This window comes from Styela clava, chromosome 7 (genome assembly GCF_964204865.1).
Source record: "Styela clava chromosome 7, kaStyClav1.hap1.2, whole genome shotgun sequence".
Taxonomy (NCBI): domain Eukaryota; kingdom Metazoa; phylum Chordata; class Ascidiacea; order Stolidobranchia; family Styelidae; genus Styela; species Styela clava.
The window spans coordinates 6,938,905-6,954,318 of record NC_135256.1 but is presented as its reverse complement, the minus strand read 5'-3'; the positions used below and the strand labels follow the sequence as shown (position 1 = coordinate 6,954,318).

General features: G+C 33.1%; 1 protein-coding gene across 1 annotated transcript in view; it reads right to left on the bottom strand.

Moving 5' to 3' along the window:
* Nucleotides 1-15,414, bottom strand: part of LOC120328284 (maltase-glucoamylase-like) — a 46,068-nt gene that overhangs the window by 7,173 nt on the left and 23,481 nt on the right. The window contains exons 34-62 of the mRNA XM_078114422.1: nucleotides 14,979-15,098; nucleotides 14,438-14,578; nucleotides 14,190-14,315; nucleotides 13,722-13,860; nucleotides 13,139-13,294; nucleotides 12,854-12,993; nucleotides 12,280-12,493; nucleotides 11,766-11,914; nucleotides 11,153-11,321; nucleotides 10,644-10,740; nucleotides 10,283-10,518; nucleotides 9,776-9,894; nucleotides 9,388-9,577; nucleotides 8,732-8,845; nucleotides 8,459-8,546; nucleotides 8,212-8,356; nucleotides 7,898-8,022; nucleotides 7,491-7,671; nucleotides 6,754-6,873; nucleotides 6,263-6,403; nucleotides 5,992-6,123; nucleotides 5,186-5,324; nucleotides 3,741-3,896; nucleotides 3,195-3,300; nucleotides 2,763-2,892; nucleotides 1,848-1,959; nucleotides 1,164-1,321; nucleotides 940-1,053; nucleotides 302-459 (exon numbers count right to left, since the gene is read on the bottom strand). Coding sequence (XP_077970548.1) covers nucleotides 302-459; nucleotides 940-1,053; nucleotides 1,164-1,321; nucleotides 1,848-1,959; nucleotides 2,763-2,892; nucleotides 3,195-3,300; nucleotides 3,741-3,896; nucleotides 5,186-5,324; nucleotides 5,992-6,123; nucleotides 6,263-6,403; nucleotides 6,754-6,873; nucleotides 7,491-7,671; nucleotides 7,898-8,022; nucleotides 8,212-8,356; nucleotides 8,459-8,546; nucleotides 8,732-8,845; nucleotides 9,388-9,577; nucleotides 9,776-9,894; nucleotides 10,283-10,518; nucleotides 10,644-10,740; nucleotides 11,153-11,321; nucleotides 11,766-11,914; nucleotides 12,280-12,493; nucleotides 12,854-12,993; nucleotides 13,139-13,294; nucleotides 13,722-13,860; nucleotides 14,190-14,315; nucleotides 14,438-14,578; nucleotides 14,979-15,098 — 4,115 coding nt within the window. The remainder of the gene's footprint in view (nucleotides 1-301; nucleotides 460-939; nucleotides 1,054-1,163; nucleotides 1,322-1,847; nucleotides 1,960-2,762; nucleotides 2,893-3,194; nucleotides 3,301-3,740; nucleotides 3,897-5,185; nucleotides 5,325-5,991; nucleotides 6,124-6,262; nucleotides 6,404-6,753; nucleotides 6,874-7,490; nucleotides 7,672-7,897; nucleotides 8,023-8,211; nucleotides 8,357-8,458; nucleotides 8,547-8,731; nucleotides 8,846-9,387; nucleotides 9,578-9,775; nucleotides 9,895-10,282; nucleotides 10,519-10,643; nucleotides 10,741-11,152; nucleotides 11,322-11,765; nucleotides 11,915-12,279; nucleotides 12,494-12,853; nucleotides 12,994-13,138; nucleotides 13,295-13,721; nucleotides 13,861-14,189; nucleotides 14,316-14,437; nucleotides 14,579-14,978; nucleotides 15,099-15,414) is intronic.

Below are 15,414 nucleotides of genomic sequence, written 5' to 3'. Positions count from 1 at the left end.
AACTTTATAAGTTAATGGATAGTCATCAGGGAGTTATCTGCAGAGAAGCTTTCGAAACAAAAGGAAGATCAATGGACATATGACATATATATATGAATTTGTATATATATATCCACATCAAATGTTGTTAAAATTAGTAACATACGTATTAAAATGTGCGTTGTCTAAAAAAAGTTTGAAACAAATATTTTCTATTGAGTATATCAAGAAATAATATTTTATATCGTCTTTATAAAAACCAGATACTTTTTTAATTTTTGAAGATTATCATCAAACGTAATGTAAAGTAATGTAAACTCACCCATTGCATTAGAGTTGTGAAAATAAACGCCGACAGCGGTGCCAGTTTCTGGGTCATCAACAGACATGTAAAACGTTTGATGTCCATACAAATTCCATTCGTCAACTGGTGCAACATCTCGAGAGAATATCGCCCATCTCTTCCAGTTGAGATTATGCCTGAATGTTTTTGATGATAAAAAAATTAATGAATGACTGTTGTCAAGACTTGATATTCTCACATATTTATTTGTAGATTAAGGTTTATATCAAGTGAATACGGATGAAATTTTTCAATACAGATGCACGATATTAAAAAAATTTAGCAACAATAAAATATCTATAAATTTCAAATCAAATTTAGGTTACGGAACTACTGTTATGAGTAGATGAGTATAGTATGATTTTGACAAATTATCCATGAATGGATGAATTGAAGTGCTTGAGTTCGAGAAATTTTGATGGTGACCTAGCCACCCACGTAGGTACAAGTGTTTGACGATGTACAGTGACGGAATAAATCGGTGACCTAAAATCAAGTAGAATTAAGTTGATAGATTACATTTTACAATAAAAAAAGAATAATGACATTTGATCGTTACCGGTATATGGAAACTGTAGCCCATCAGCTGGTGCAAATGCAGGTTATATAAAATATACCTGTATCTTCTATGATTATGTTCTCCAAGTCCAAACACAAGATCAGACGGTAAGTTTGTTGATATTTCTCTGTATTTCTCTTCATACACTACCGGCCCCACAGAGGTGTCAAATCTATAAAAAAAATTATGGATAATAATAAATCACAGATTGAATTGAGAGTCTGTAAATTTAATATAAAATTAATTCTGAAAGTAGCGAGTTGAATGCTTTATTTTACTCACAAAACTTTGCCAGTAGAATTTCTTGAAACTTTAATACTGAAAGGGTTGTCCGTGATTTCGACTCTATAATGCGCTTTCGTTTCATTGGATCCTAGGTTGGTTGGGAAGTTGTTTAGTTCGGAAGGGATTTCTGTTGAAGAGCCGGTCGCATCCTTAATCTGAAAAAACAGGTAATTTTCAACACACATTTAGATATATTTTTCGAAATATAACAACTCGCATTTAGCGTAATAACCTTCAATTTATGAAAAACTATATTTTAAAACAGTTATTGTTTAAAACAAATTTCTCGAATAGTTATATATATATTATTTTTATGTCAGCCTATATCCAATTCAGCGTCATACTGATTATGAAAATATCGCAAAAGATTACTGACGCTCAAAATATTACAAAAATTTTAACGCGGTCACAGAAACATCTTGATAAAAAGTAATTATGCTAAGCAGTTGTTTCGAAAAAAGACCTTAAATCTTAAAAGGTCGTTGACAAACGGGCAGTTTGCTTCTCTTTGCACAAAATCAAAAGTTCGGATGGACACACTTATTCATAAAATCATCCATGAATTGAGTGACGCCACATTACGTCTATTATAAAGAATTTTGGGTTAAAATGTATTATTTATCGTTTATTTCAATTTGATATAAGATTTGATAAAGTCCGGTTTAAATCAAGGATCCTTACCTTAAAATGCAATCTGTTATCAGTTTGATATTCAAGATCCAACTGCAAACTTTCTACCGGTGTTCCGTATCTTTCGGTTGTCGCATCAGAGCGTGTCAAAGTATAAGTGTTGCTGAGAAGCAACAAAATAGTTAAATGTAGATAGTATAATTGCTGTAGCACCCCAGTTTAGGCTGTACAATTGTTAAATAAGACTTTATTTATTACAGCTTTTGAAAGGTTCATATAGAATGACGAACAAACAAAAATTAAAAACATAACAAGTTGATATAGCAATAAACAAGAATGAGAAAATCGCGTATAAAATGAATATGATCAACGGACAAACAAACAATGCATATAATAAACGAGCATAAAACAACAAAATAGGTTTATTTTTTTATTTTTATTTTTTTTTAGTTATTTTTTATTTTTATTTTATTTTTTTTATTTTTTCCGATGCAGAGGATCGATAAAAGCTAATTAGACAACAAACAGCCATAAATAATTATTATTTTATGCTAGTCGGGCATCTACACTTCACGAATGAGTAAATGTAAATTGGTGGAAACGCTTTTTATTTAACGAATATAAATTTAATTCATGTGGTATCGCGCTTTCTGTTACTTACTGTATTAGAGCTAGCTATGATAATATATCAAATTTTCTAATCGAACACTAATATTACAAATCAATGTAGACAGATTTAGTGAAACATGCTCGATATTGCTACGTGTGTGATCACTTAATTGTCGCGTTTCATCTATGCGTCTGTCTCACCCGTTGTTGTATAGCCCTGTTAGCTTGAAGACGTTTTGTTCATTGTCTCTGGGTTGTATTATCAAGTTGAGCCGCTGTTCTCAATACACTGAATTCAACTGAATGCCGGTTTCTATCATAGCAAATGAGTAACAGAATAGATATAGTCCCACTAACCTTCCACTGCGAGTAGTGACCGAATAACCTGGTGTAGCTGAATCCATGTAATAACATAGAGGTGACGACGCCCCATCACCACTTGCATCCCACATGCATCCTCGGTTTGTACATTCAGCCTCTTTAGGGTCTGGTATGAAATAAAAATAGAAAATTTCTTGTAACGTAAAAAGATTCTTTATTTTTTGAATCTAACTCCTGATATATAATAGCGTGTGTCCGTAATTCGTTGAATTGTCATATTGAGTTACTGGAAGGCAAAGACATTTTGATATTATATACGCTTTCGACTTTCCACGTTAGCAGGATTCAATTTTTTAGCTGTGTAGAGCGTGGCATATACTCAAATCGCCTCATTTAATTCTAATGTCTTAGTTACTTTTCAACAAACACATTAAACTTTTTGTTGCACTGGAGACAAACAAAATTTACCCTTTGCTTTGCTTGGCATACAGTCAACTCGTTTCCATGCATCATCGACCTCCCAACGAATTTCAAAGCGTTTCATCAAATCCAGTGTAAGGCCTTTAACCGAAACCTGTAATATATGATTAGTAAAAAAAAGAAAGCAAGTATCAAAATAAAAACAATAGCTTTCTAGCATCAACCACTGAAAATTTTAAAAGAATTGGTCCAGTAGTTAAAAAGAAAAGCGATTATTTACAACAACATAATAAAAAATAACAACAAAACTATCAATAGGTTCAGTCTATGTCCAAAAATATTCTTTTGCACATTCTAATGAACTTGAAATAAAATGAACTTCTAATGAAAGAAGCAAAATTATAATATAATGAGGAATTGGTCTAATAGTAGTAGAAAAAAAAAACGATTTCATTACAACAACCACATAATATTAATAATACCAAAACGATCCATGACTCCAGTTCGAATCAAAAAATATTCTTATTCACAATATTGAATTTTGAAAAGCAAAATTATAATATCAACAAAAGTATACTCCAACAGGCGAGATACCTCGTTTGTGCTTGCATCGTGTGTAAAATTGTCGTGACCTACTCCATCAACTACTATTCTCGTTACAGTTCCTGTAACTCCCATGATTCGCATTGTACCGAGTGTCATATTTTCATTTGGTGTATTTGTGTGAATCAAACGACTAGACAGCACGCTCTGCAGTAACATAAAAAATGTAGAAATAAAAATCTTTAAATATAGTTTGTGTATAACATATGTTAAGAATGTAGGAACATGAAATTAACAATCCAGAGCCACTCTGGGTCAATGACATCGTCTTAAAATAATCCTTCACAAAACCTAAGATTGATCAAAAACGGACAATACAATCTTTAACAATTTTTTCCATATAAACACAGCATTCATCCATCCATGGCATAACTTCTAAACGTAACTACGGCCAATGTGAAATCCGACACAAAATGTCGTGAAATCCACACAGCTTATAAACTCCAAGAATACCAACTTGGCAAAAACAAAACGTTCATTTTAAAAAAGTAAGCAAAAAATTTCAAAACGACAAATATATATATATCCATATTTAATTGAATCAGCGTTATGTTCATGTCAGATAAGCGAATGTGCAGTTTATTTCTCAACCCTCGAACACCGAATGTTAATGCTGTTTATAAATAAAATCAACAAAGGCTTAATCAAGTATTGTCACAAATTGATTGCAGTTCTCACGGAGTTATCTCTTACTATTCCAAATAGAAGAGGATAGAAAATCCATGTACTCCAGGACTGGGTTTTTTCGAATACGAGATGATTTAAGAATCAATTCCAATTATATTTTTCGAAGCAAATATCTAATACATAGGAGATAATATTTAAACGACCAATTGTTCGTTACTTTTTATTATAAGAAGTTTCCCAGATACATAAACTTTTGAAAACACAGAATAAAACTCTCTTAGTCACGCTCGATGAGAATTATGTTTTATCGATAACTCACTATGAACGAGTCTCATGCCAGAATTGTTTTTCAAAACTATGGCTTCCAATAAAATTGCAGGAAGATTGCAGTAATTTGAAATTTTTGTCTGAACCCATTCGAATAATCTGATATTCGATTGAATTCGAAATGCCCAGCCCTATTTTGATACAACACATGAAATCGAAGCATGTAATCTGTATGTTAAAATAAATTTTTGAAAATATAGAATAGAAAGAACACTCGTTGTCACGCCAGATGGAAATCATGTTTTATTGATGATTCACTAGAAATGAGTCCCATGCCAGAATTTCTTTTCAAAACTATGGCTTCACAATAAAATTGAGGAATTACCCTCGAACCTAGATGGAGGCTATTTCAAATTTTTGTCTGATCCGATTCAAATAATTTACTATTCGATTCAAAATGCCCAGCCCTAGTTTGATACAACACATGTTATCATAGCATGAGAAATGCATGTACAATTATACTAAGGCATAACTATACTTGCCGATTCGCACGAGAATTCAACCAAAGTGTATTCCATATTGGCTATTGTATCGATCGATGTTCCATCGTCCCAGAATAATTCACCACTGGCTTTTCCATTCTCATCCAACACAACAATTAATCCAAACGGTTTCTGACGACTAAAAATTAAAAATAAATTTATTCACATTCATCAGTGTTTTATGTCATACAAAATATATTAGGGCCCAAGCCAGCAGCGAGATTCGGAGGGTTGATCGTAAGCGTTCACGCAAACCCGTTATTAGGATGTAGTAATATTCAAGTAACTTTTTTGTTGTGTTTCCTCTAATGGGGAAACCCGTTTTTAGAGAGTTCGATACAAAAGAGGGTATATGAACGGAGTATATGAACCAAGATAACGGACACCGGAAGGTAGTATGTGTACCAGTTTAGGGTTACGCCGTAATTTCAGGTACAAATACTACGGGAGTCACTTGGCTAGTTCCCGAACTCGTATTAAAACTAAAATAATAAAAATTGGAATAAAATTATGGCCTGACCCCAACCTGGTACACATACTACGTTCCGGTGTCCGCCATCTTGGTTTACATACTTCGGGAATACCCAAAAGAGGGCCTGCTCTAAAGTTTCGAGATCCAACAACGGTTAGGGCCCAAACAGATTTGAAAAGTTAGTTTTGTAACACTTGATAAATGTGATAATATGCTATCATACAATAGAAAATTGTTTAAGAAAAATTAGTTGCAAAATAACTTTTGTTCTATTTTTATGTACTGAAAACGTTTGTGTAAATAAGCAATCTCGTATAAGTATTCTTAAATTTACCTGTAGAATGTCGTCAAAGCAGGTTCCTGTGTTGGAATGATATTTCCACCGTACAGGTGCAGATTGATGTGATCTAAGGGCGCATTCAAAGTTAACATTTTGCCATTTTCCCATTCGGACAATTCCTCTCCACTGTAAAAAATTCAATCATATTTTCTTTGTCAAACTCATTGCAAATAATTCGTAGGGTGTAAGGACGATTTGACTTACGCTATAAGCTAATCCTCGCTCATTGAACTTATTTATTTTGAACAATGAAGGTTAAACTTACTTGTAATAATCAAACCATCTCCCCGCTGGAAAATATCCTTCGACTGATGTCGTCGCCTCCGTAAGTACGGGTGTGATGAGAAGAGCTGATCCCCACATGAATTGCCCGTCCGCAGTATATGTATTTAAATCGTTGGGAAATCTGTAAATAAATAGAACATTTTTAGCAAGACCCGATTTCATTTACTATTAGTGATTCCAGATATATATGATCCCAACAAACTCATTCCTAATTTTTAAAATTTCAGAATCCAGTCCATGGACCTGAAACACAGTTACTGGCTAACCAATATCTTAACCGACATGAACTGGTAACCCGAGAGAGGCCGCGGTACTCCGTATTTTTTAAGCCTTATCGGCTTCCTTTTTCTAAGTTGAAAAATGATATCTTTTTCTTATCTTATGCTTATCCAATGTATTTTTGGAATAGATGCTTTAACAACAGAACTTATCTCAGAAACTTGTGATTAGGTGACAGATTGTGCTACTTACTGGTTCATCATTGGTCTGACAACAGTTGCACCCGTTCTTTGTGCTTCGTAAAACAAAGTATATAAATACGGCAATAACGTGTATCGAACATCCAGCACTTTCTTCGAATCAGCAAGAAATCTGAAACAGGATAACTCAGATCGTAATCTCTTTAGGGCGGTGGTGTTCTACATATATTTCAATATGCCATTGGTTTTGATTTACGAGTACAAATAAATATAGGCAACATTCACAAATTCATATAGTTTTGAAATCAACTCCAGATCATCAAATTCTATGGCAGCCATGCCTACAAGGGCCCTAGAATTTAACATCTCGTTCCACATATTGCTATGAATGAATAATTGTTTGTAGGAAACGGTCTTTAATATTTATAGTTTCAATGCAGTGGTCTTCAGCTGGGGTTCCGCCAGTACAATAAGGGGCTTAGGCGCAAGTTTACGTTCAACATAGAGAGTCTATATTATTATAGGAATATTGTCTAAATATAATCAAATACCCATTAGTTTGCCACTGCTGTTAAACACGTTACATTCTTAAAGACCATGTTGTTTTGCAAGTATTAGATAGGATTTCATAATGTTCATACAAATTAGACAATAAAAGACAAATAAACTATTGTACAGAATTTCCCACAAAGGTTGAAACCACAGTTTTAATTTTCCGGGAAGAATCAAATCAGGAGATTGTAGCATTCAAACATGAAAAATAAAATATTATTAAATATTCATACTCACTCTTCACCAAAATAGCCCGGATCTTGATCGGCACTTCCTTTACTATTATGATTTCTATCAAACGGATAAAAAGCTCCAACTTGCATCCATCTACGACATAAACTTTCTGTTGCATCAGCAAAGAAACCGCAGACATCGGCACCAATGTATGGTATACCAAATAAGTTAAATTCCATAATACCTGTTTAAAATTTTATATTTGTCTCATTATATTTCTACGATCAAATTAATTTGAAAATTCAAGTCTGACATGCGTGGGACACATCAAGAAGTCTTGCTTGTCACATTCTGTATTTTTTAAACAATATAAAAAAAAAAACTAAAGTTATATACTGAGGCTGATGTGTTTATCAAAATAGTTCCTAAAAATTTATAGAAATTCTCGAGGTCTCGAGGTAGAATAATACCAATAATTGAAGTTCGCAGATGTTCCCATATACTCGTGTTATCTCCCAACCAATGACCAACGTGCTTCCCACTTCCTGGATACGTAGATCTTGATATTACCATACACCTTTCTCCAGTTGAAGCTCTGCGAATAAAATTATTCCAATACTAATTATTTCTATTCCAGTGCAATAATAAATTTATATCTACTATGATGTGGAATTAAACAAATATACGGAATGGATATGAAGTATTTGCATCTCCGAAGTCATGCTTATCAAGTTTCGAGGGACGCTACAAAAAATTCATTCAGTTATAAAGAACCTGCATATACCTGCAAGCATCAACAGTCGGAGGACCCTGACTTTTTCCATAAAGACTGTGAACATTGTAATGATCTGTTTCTGTTCCAGTAGTTGGATGTCGCTGCTTATTTCTCATGCACGTAGTTTTGTCATAAAGATTTCCACTTGCAAGATCTGTTTTGAAATTATAACAGTTGTTCAGATAGTGTTATATAGGTTATAACTTTGAAATATAGATAAAAAAAAATGATTGCATCGTTTATATCGACTACTCACTTGGAACATATGGAGGATTATCGAACCCACTGTCTTCTGGACATCCATTTGGTGAACCATGAACAAAGGACGCGGGTTCGTTCATGTCCTGAAAGCAAAGAATGTTTTAACAAACTATTAATAATAATATTGGATTATGCCCTATAATTTCATGCCCATTCTCTGATACACACAGTTAGGTAAATAAGCAAAATATTTGATGAAAATTTAATGTATTTGATTTATCTTAAACGAAGGAGTAAGTGATATCAGATATGGAATTCATCAACTTACAATCCAAAGTCCATCAAAAGGAATTCTGTTGTGAAAATCCACCGTCAAATTTTTCCACCATTCGGCTGTTGAATCCAAATTGAAGTCAGGGAAAGCGGCGAATGCACGATAGTGCTAGAATTACGAAATAGAATTAAACATATGCTCAATGATAATTCCTATCACATTATCATCTTCAGTATAATTATGATATATATATCAAATTTGGCTAATTAAAAGTATTATGACTTCACAGTCATTGTTACAATTATTACTAAGAACAGTAATTTTGTTTTAACTCAAATAAAAAAAATGTCATGGTGTATGTATCTGATAACATATTAGTCTACTAATGGACCATGTTTATCACGATGATTACTTATCTAATACTAAATTAAATCCGTTTTATTATTTATTACTTACGTAAAAATTTACTGGGGCTAAAAGTCGAGTAAATATCACCATGGTCAAATATTTCATCCACTTCTTGTTAAGAGAAAAATTGAATTTATTTGTCGTGAATGGGTGACGATCATTATATTTATAACAGAATATTTTCATTGCGCATAAATGACATGAGATATTATGTTATCAAAACTTGTAGATTTGAATTATACTTCCAATTTTTGCTTGAAATGCACGTAATTGTATTAATGAAAAAAAAATAAAAAATACACCTGTGTTTGATAGTCCCAGTCTTGCGATTCGTCAACTTCAGCTCCCGGATAATCGGGCCATACTTTACCCCAAGCTATGTCACCTTCGGGTGTTTTGATAAAAACTTCGAGATCTTTACCATCGTCGAATGGAGGATACGACCCAGCAGTTTCATTTCCACTTATAGCAGGATCAAGAATGATAATGTATCTAGAATTTAAATATTTCATTCAATCTATTGATAGAAACTACAGCTATAAAATAATACTCAATTTTTTTCTTAATAATCTATTTTATTAATTAGGAAAAACTATTTATAAATGTTCAAATGTTGTGTACACAAAAATAAAAAACGTGTGTAAATTGAAATTAAAATGATGCAAATGAACAATTTTGCCTTCTCTTCACCTCATTTTATTTTCTTCCTTCAAATTTCTAACAAAATCTCCAAGTCCATAATATGTATCGTTATCGATTGTAAAATCAAGTTGGCGTTCCATATAATCAATGTCGCTGTATTGAATCTCCTGAAAAAATAAAATGTTGTATTGGTTAAGTTATTCTTCCGTAAACAATGTTTAAATGTAGTCCCACATATCTATATTTGAAGTTGCAAAATAACTGTTGCTCGCTGTATTAAATCCCCTAACGTAGAACAACGTAATCTAATAACCCTATTATTTTATAAATGATGCTACAATGTAGTCTCACCTATCTATGAGTATTTACGTTGCTACATACTACTATTCTGTTTCCAGGGCATATAGGATATGAACTTCAAAAAACAATAAACCAATCCAAGTAATTCAGGGTATTGCTGCGTATTGTAACACTAAATCACTTAGAATCGATAGCACAATAAACCAATATGTTTATTAAACTGTTTTATTCATCATTATCAACATTACTACTCACGTAAGGAATTTTCCTCAAGTTCCTATTTACAACTTTCGTAAGATTGTCTAAATTTTCGTAATCGTATCTACATAACTGGAATCCAAGAGACCAATATGGCGGAAAGTAAGGCCGACCAATCACTGACGTGTATTGTTCGGTAACTTGCTCAGGCGAAGGTCCAAGAAAGATATAAAAGTCCATCACGCCACCGACACTTCGATATGTAATTGCTGGAGCTGGCTGAAGTGTTACGTCTAAATATAAATAAATCACAATACAGCATTAACTCGCAATAACTGATAGTTCAAGAAAAAATAGGGTTTTTCGCAACATGAAAAACAAGATTCAAACTCAAAACCCTAGATTATGGACAACTTACCCATAGCGTTACTGTTAACAAAAAACACTCCATACGCATTTCCATCTCCTTCCATACACATGAAATAAGGATGCACACCATATAAATTCACATTGGCCTAAATAAAATATAAAGAATCAAAAATCCTATTTGAATCGTTTCTACTCCGCTGTGGTATTAGCGCCAAAATTGCCATGGTATTGTCTCGTTGGGAAAGTAGACGAGAAAAGATGAATGATAATTTACTAACAGCAATTTAAAAACTAATCTCCAAAATTTTCGGCTATAGACACGTATACCAGGAATATCGTTGGAAAAAGGCTCTCTATCGATATCCCAATGACTAGCACGTACCACTAGTGAGGTTTTGGGGCCTAATGGTTGACGAAAGAATTTTGTGAATGACAATACAAAATGGGATAATGGAAGGACCTGGAAATAGATCGATTTTTTTCTTGATTTTATTTGTTTTTCGGTCTAGTTTTCAAGCAAAATACATTATATAAACTTTATGATGTTTAGCTGCTTACACCGACAAACTGATCTCTTGAGAACATTCCATAAGTTTTCCAATTCATATCATGTTTGAAGGTTTCATGCATATGTTCACCGAATCCATAGATATATTCAGAAGCCACGCGAGTAGTAATTTGTAAAAATTGATCCGCAAACATCATTTCTCCAACAGAAGTGTCAAAACTGAAAGTGATATAAATACACATTGATAAAGCTTTAGTTGAATTTGGTTTGGCACTCCCTTAGTATGTGAATCAAAATGGCGGACACCGGAACTTAGTATGTGTACCAGGTTAGGGTTAGACCATGATTTTATTCCAATTTTCCCTATTTTAGTTTTATTACGAGTTCAGGGACTAGCTAAGTGACTCCCGTAGTATTTGTACCTGAAATTATGGCCAAACCCTAACCTGATACATATTCTACGTTCCGGTGTCCGCCATCTTGGTTCACATACCACGGGAGTACCTTTGGTTTAATACAAATTGTACACAGAGGACTTTTTCAAATTGTGTAATTCCACGGGCGACACTAACTTTTTGTGTGGGATTCTTATATTTATTGTCGCTCAATGATTTATATATATGAACAATTTATGATTTCCATCCCGTTATGATAAAAACTTACATTACTCTTTTTTCTGATGTACGTTGAACTTTAACTCCAAACCTTCCACCGTCATATGAATGCTCGACAGAATACAAAGAATCTGATGGACTATCAATATTTGGAGGATGCTCCATAGGAACCTCATATCTAGTTTCATCTGGATAAATCTGAATGAAAAGTTTTTTCAGTCACACAATTCATGAAGTATAAATTATTCAACCAAAACGGTTTTCTAGCAACACTAATTCTATGTATTATAAAAAAAGAAGAAATGTGAGAATATAACTAAATATAAATTCAGAATAAAAACATTGATATTCAATCATCCAATAGGAATTTATCGAATCCAGTTTGTATGATTGAAATTGGAAATTACCATCATCTTTCGGTTAATCCAGTCCTGTTTTCAATAAATATTTGATATGCGAACTTTGATATTTAATACGGTTATATTCTATCCAAACAAATTATTTGTAACCGATTACTTACTTACTCCTAGTTATTATTTTTGAATAAATAAACAACATCATACCTTTACTCTTAATGTTGTGCCAGAAATATATGTTGTTTGAACGTTCAATTTTGCGTACAACGTACCAAAGTGATTTAATGAAGCACCCGATGAAATTAATGTACTGGAAATCTTGCTGGGTGTTTCATTGGTATCACCGTCAATCACAAAAGCTCGAGGCCCGTTATAAAAGCATTTTGGAGAATCGGGATGCGTTCCTGGTGACCACATGCACCTGGAAGTTGTTGAAAATATTCGTTAATTCAAATGATTGCAATAACATTAATAAGGAAAATTTAAAGAATAAAAAATACCAATACAATTAAGGGCGCTTCAGTAGTATGTGTACCAATATGGAGGTAACTAGTTTTGCTCGATTATTTTTCATCAAGTTGTGTGAAGGGACTGAAACCAAGGGGTGGGGGATATCCACTTAGCTAACACAGACAGTCCCCCAAGTCATAATAAGGCTAAAATAAAAAAAATCGGAGTGAAATTACGGCCCAACCCTAATCTGGTACACACACTACGTGAGTACCCAATTGGGTATTGAATCATATTATTCCACGTCAAATAAAAAAGTAAATTTTTTTACCTCCTTTCCCAACATTGTTCCTGTGTCGCAGCCGAGTTATCCGGATAGCAATCTATTCGTTCCGATTCTTCAACCATTGTTGATTCCCAAACAATTTCAAACGCCGTTTTCAAGTCAACCATCAAACCAGTGATTTGCAACTGAAATGCAATGTGCCAAAGTATTTCAATATGTTATTTAATGATTTATAAACGAATGTTTTGTCAATTATCGTTTTAAAACCCTTCATAATAATTTTTTATTTTATTTTATATTTCACGAATTGAAGGTTAATTCTTTTCTCACCTCTTTTGTCAACCCATTGTATGTAAAATTATGGTGACTGTTTCCGTTCAGTAAAACTTTTGTTGTAAACTCAGATACGCCCAGGACCCGAATACTTCCTAATGTCATATCTTCGGCGGTGGTGTTTGAATGCACAATTTGGCTTGTTAATGAACTCTGAAGACAAAGACTCGTTTCTTGTAACACATATAAACATAAATACTGTGATTTATTAAATAATTATGATTATTACTTTGTATATTATTTACTTCTCATCACTGTAACATTTTTCATACTGATTGCAATTAATCTTTGAACACGACTGGACGTAGTCATCTAATAATTTCAAAAATTTAAATTGTGAAAAAATATTTTTCAGCTATGAGTTATTTGGCTTTTACTTACGCATTTATTAGATAGTTAAGCAATTATTTGATTACACAACTGTAGAATTTAGATTGCATTTTAGGAAAGTATATCGATAACATGATATAGTTTGGGGGATTTGTAAATACATATACAATATAACAAAATTGATACATGAAATATAGTTTTAATTCGACAATTACCCATACACTTGGTAATATATTCAGTTTCAACCCACCGATTCACATGCGAATTCAATCAAAGTATATTTCATATTGGCTATTGTATCAATCGATGTTCCATCATCCCAGAATAATTCACCAGTGGCTCTTCCGTTCTCATTCAACACAACAATTAATCCGAACGGATTCTGACGACTGAAACAAAACATAGCATGGCATGAAATAAATGTTTGTCATTATATTTTGATAACGTCTCAAACTGTGAATTGTAGTGGGTTTGTATTTGAGTCTTCGATGTAGTGAATCATTATACTATATAACATCAATTCATTCTTTCATGATTAAATGTTTTTTTGGTATGATCTGTACGAACATATGTATGATTGCAAAAATCAAATGGGATTTTGTAATTAATAAAACATAATGAACAAAAACTCCAATATTTTGCGAAATAACAAATATTAATAGCTTAAGATGTAATTTAAAAAACTCACGGTCTATTTAAATACAATATATCCATTTACCTGTAGAATGTTGTCAAAGCAGGTTCCTGTGTTGGAATAATATTTCCACCGTACAAATGCAGATTGATGTGATCGAAGGGCGCATCCAAAGTTAACATTTTGCCAGTTTCTGCCATTTCCGCTCCGCTGCAGTTGAAAAAAATTACGATAGTTTAAACATTGCTATGCTGGAGAACATAAGAACATAATACAAATTAATCTTTGTTAAACAACAAGCCATTAAGAAACTACAAAGTGATAAAACTCACGTGTAATAGTCAAACCATCTCCCCGCTGGAAAATATCCATCGACTGATGTAGTCGCCTCTGTAAGTACGGGTGTGATGAGAAGAGCTGATCCCCACATGAATTGCCCATCCGCAGTATATGTATTAATATCGTTGGGAAATCTAGAAAATAACAAGAAATCGTTTTCAACGTTTTTATTATTGTTGAAGTCTAGTAATAGTACTTTCATATAATGTGTCAAAACATGCTAATCACCCAGAACCGGGTGTACCAAACTATCGCAAGTATGTATAGAATTGCCTTTCAGTCAGTAATCAGTCAGCCAGTCAGTAATTTATTTCTTCAGCATCTGACATAAAACCTACAGCCCAATTGAATGGGAATTACAATGCTCAAGGTACATTCATTGTCACCCCTTTCATTATTTATTTCCACAATGAGAGAAAAATATTTCACGTGCAATTTCTAAATAGTAATTCATTTACTCTTTCAAGCAGATACACTATAATTTTTTTTTAGGTATAAATGAAAAGAATGCATTGAACAAATTTTGAAACTCACTGGTTCATCATTGGTCTGACAACAGTTGCACCGGTTCTTTGTGCTTCATAGAACAAAGTATATAAATACGGCAATAACGTGTATCGAACATCCAGCACTTTCTTCGAATCAGCTAAAAATCTGAAAAATAGCGAAATATGAGCTTGAAGAAAATTGTTACGCGTATAGTTACGTGTATTTATAGTTTCTTACAGCGATGTCCCAGTCGCGCGGCTGTTTCAAGACATGATAACCTGTGCAATATCCTAGCTTCTGTATTACTATAGTGAATAGTCACTAGTCAATTCATTGTGGAATAATTGTTGGTAAATACTAGACATCTGGTGCCCAGTATGAAACCAATATAAATTATCCAACGTTCATTTTTACCCTTATTCCATAACTGAAATTCCTAAATATATAAAGCACGAATCTTCTTATCCTTCAATTTGTTTTT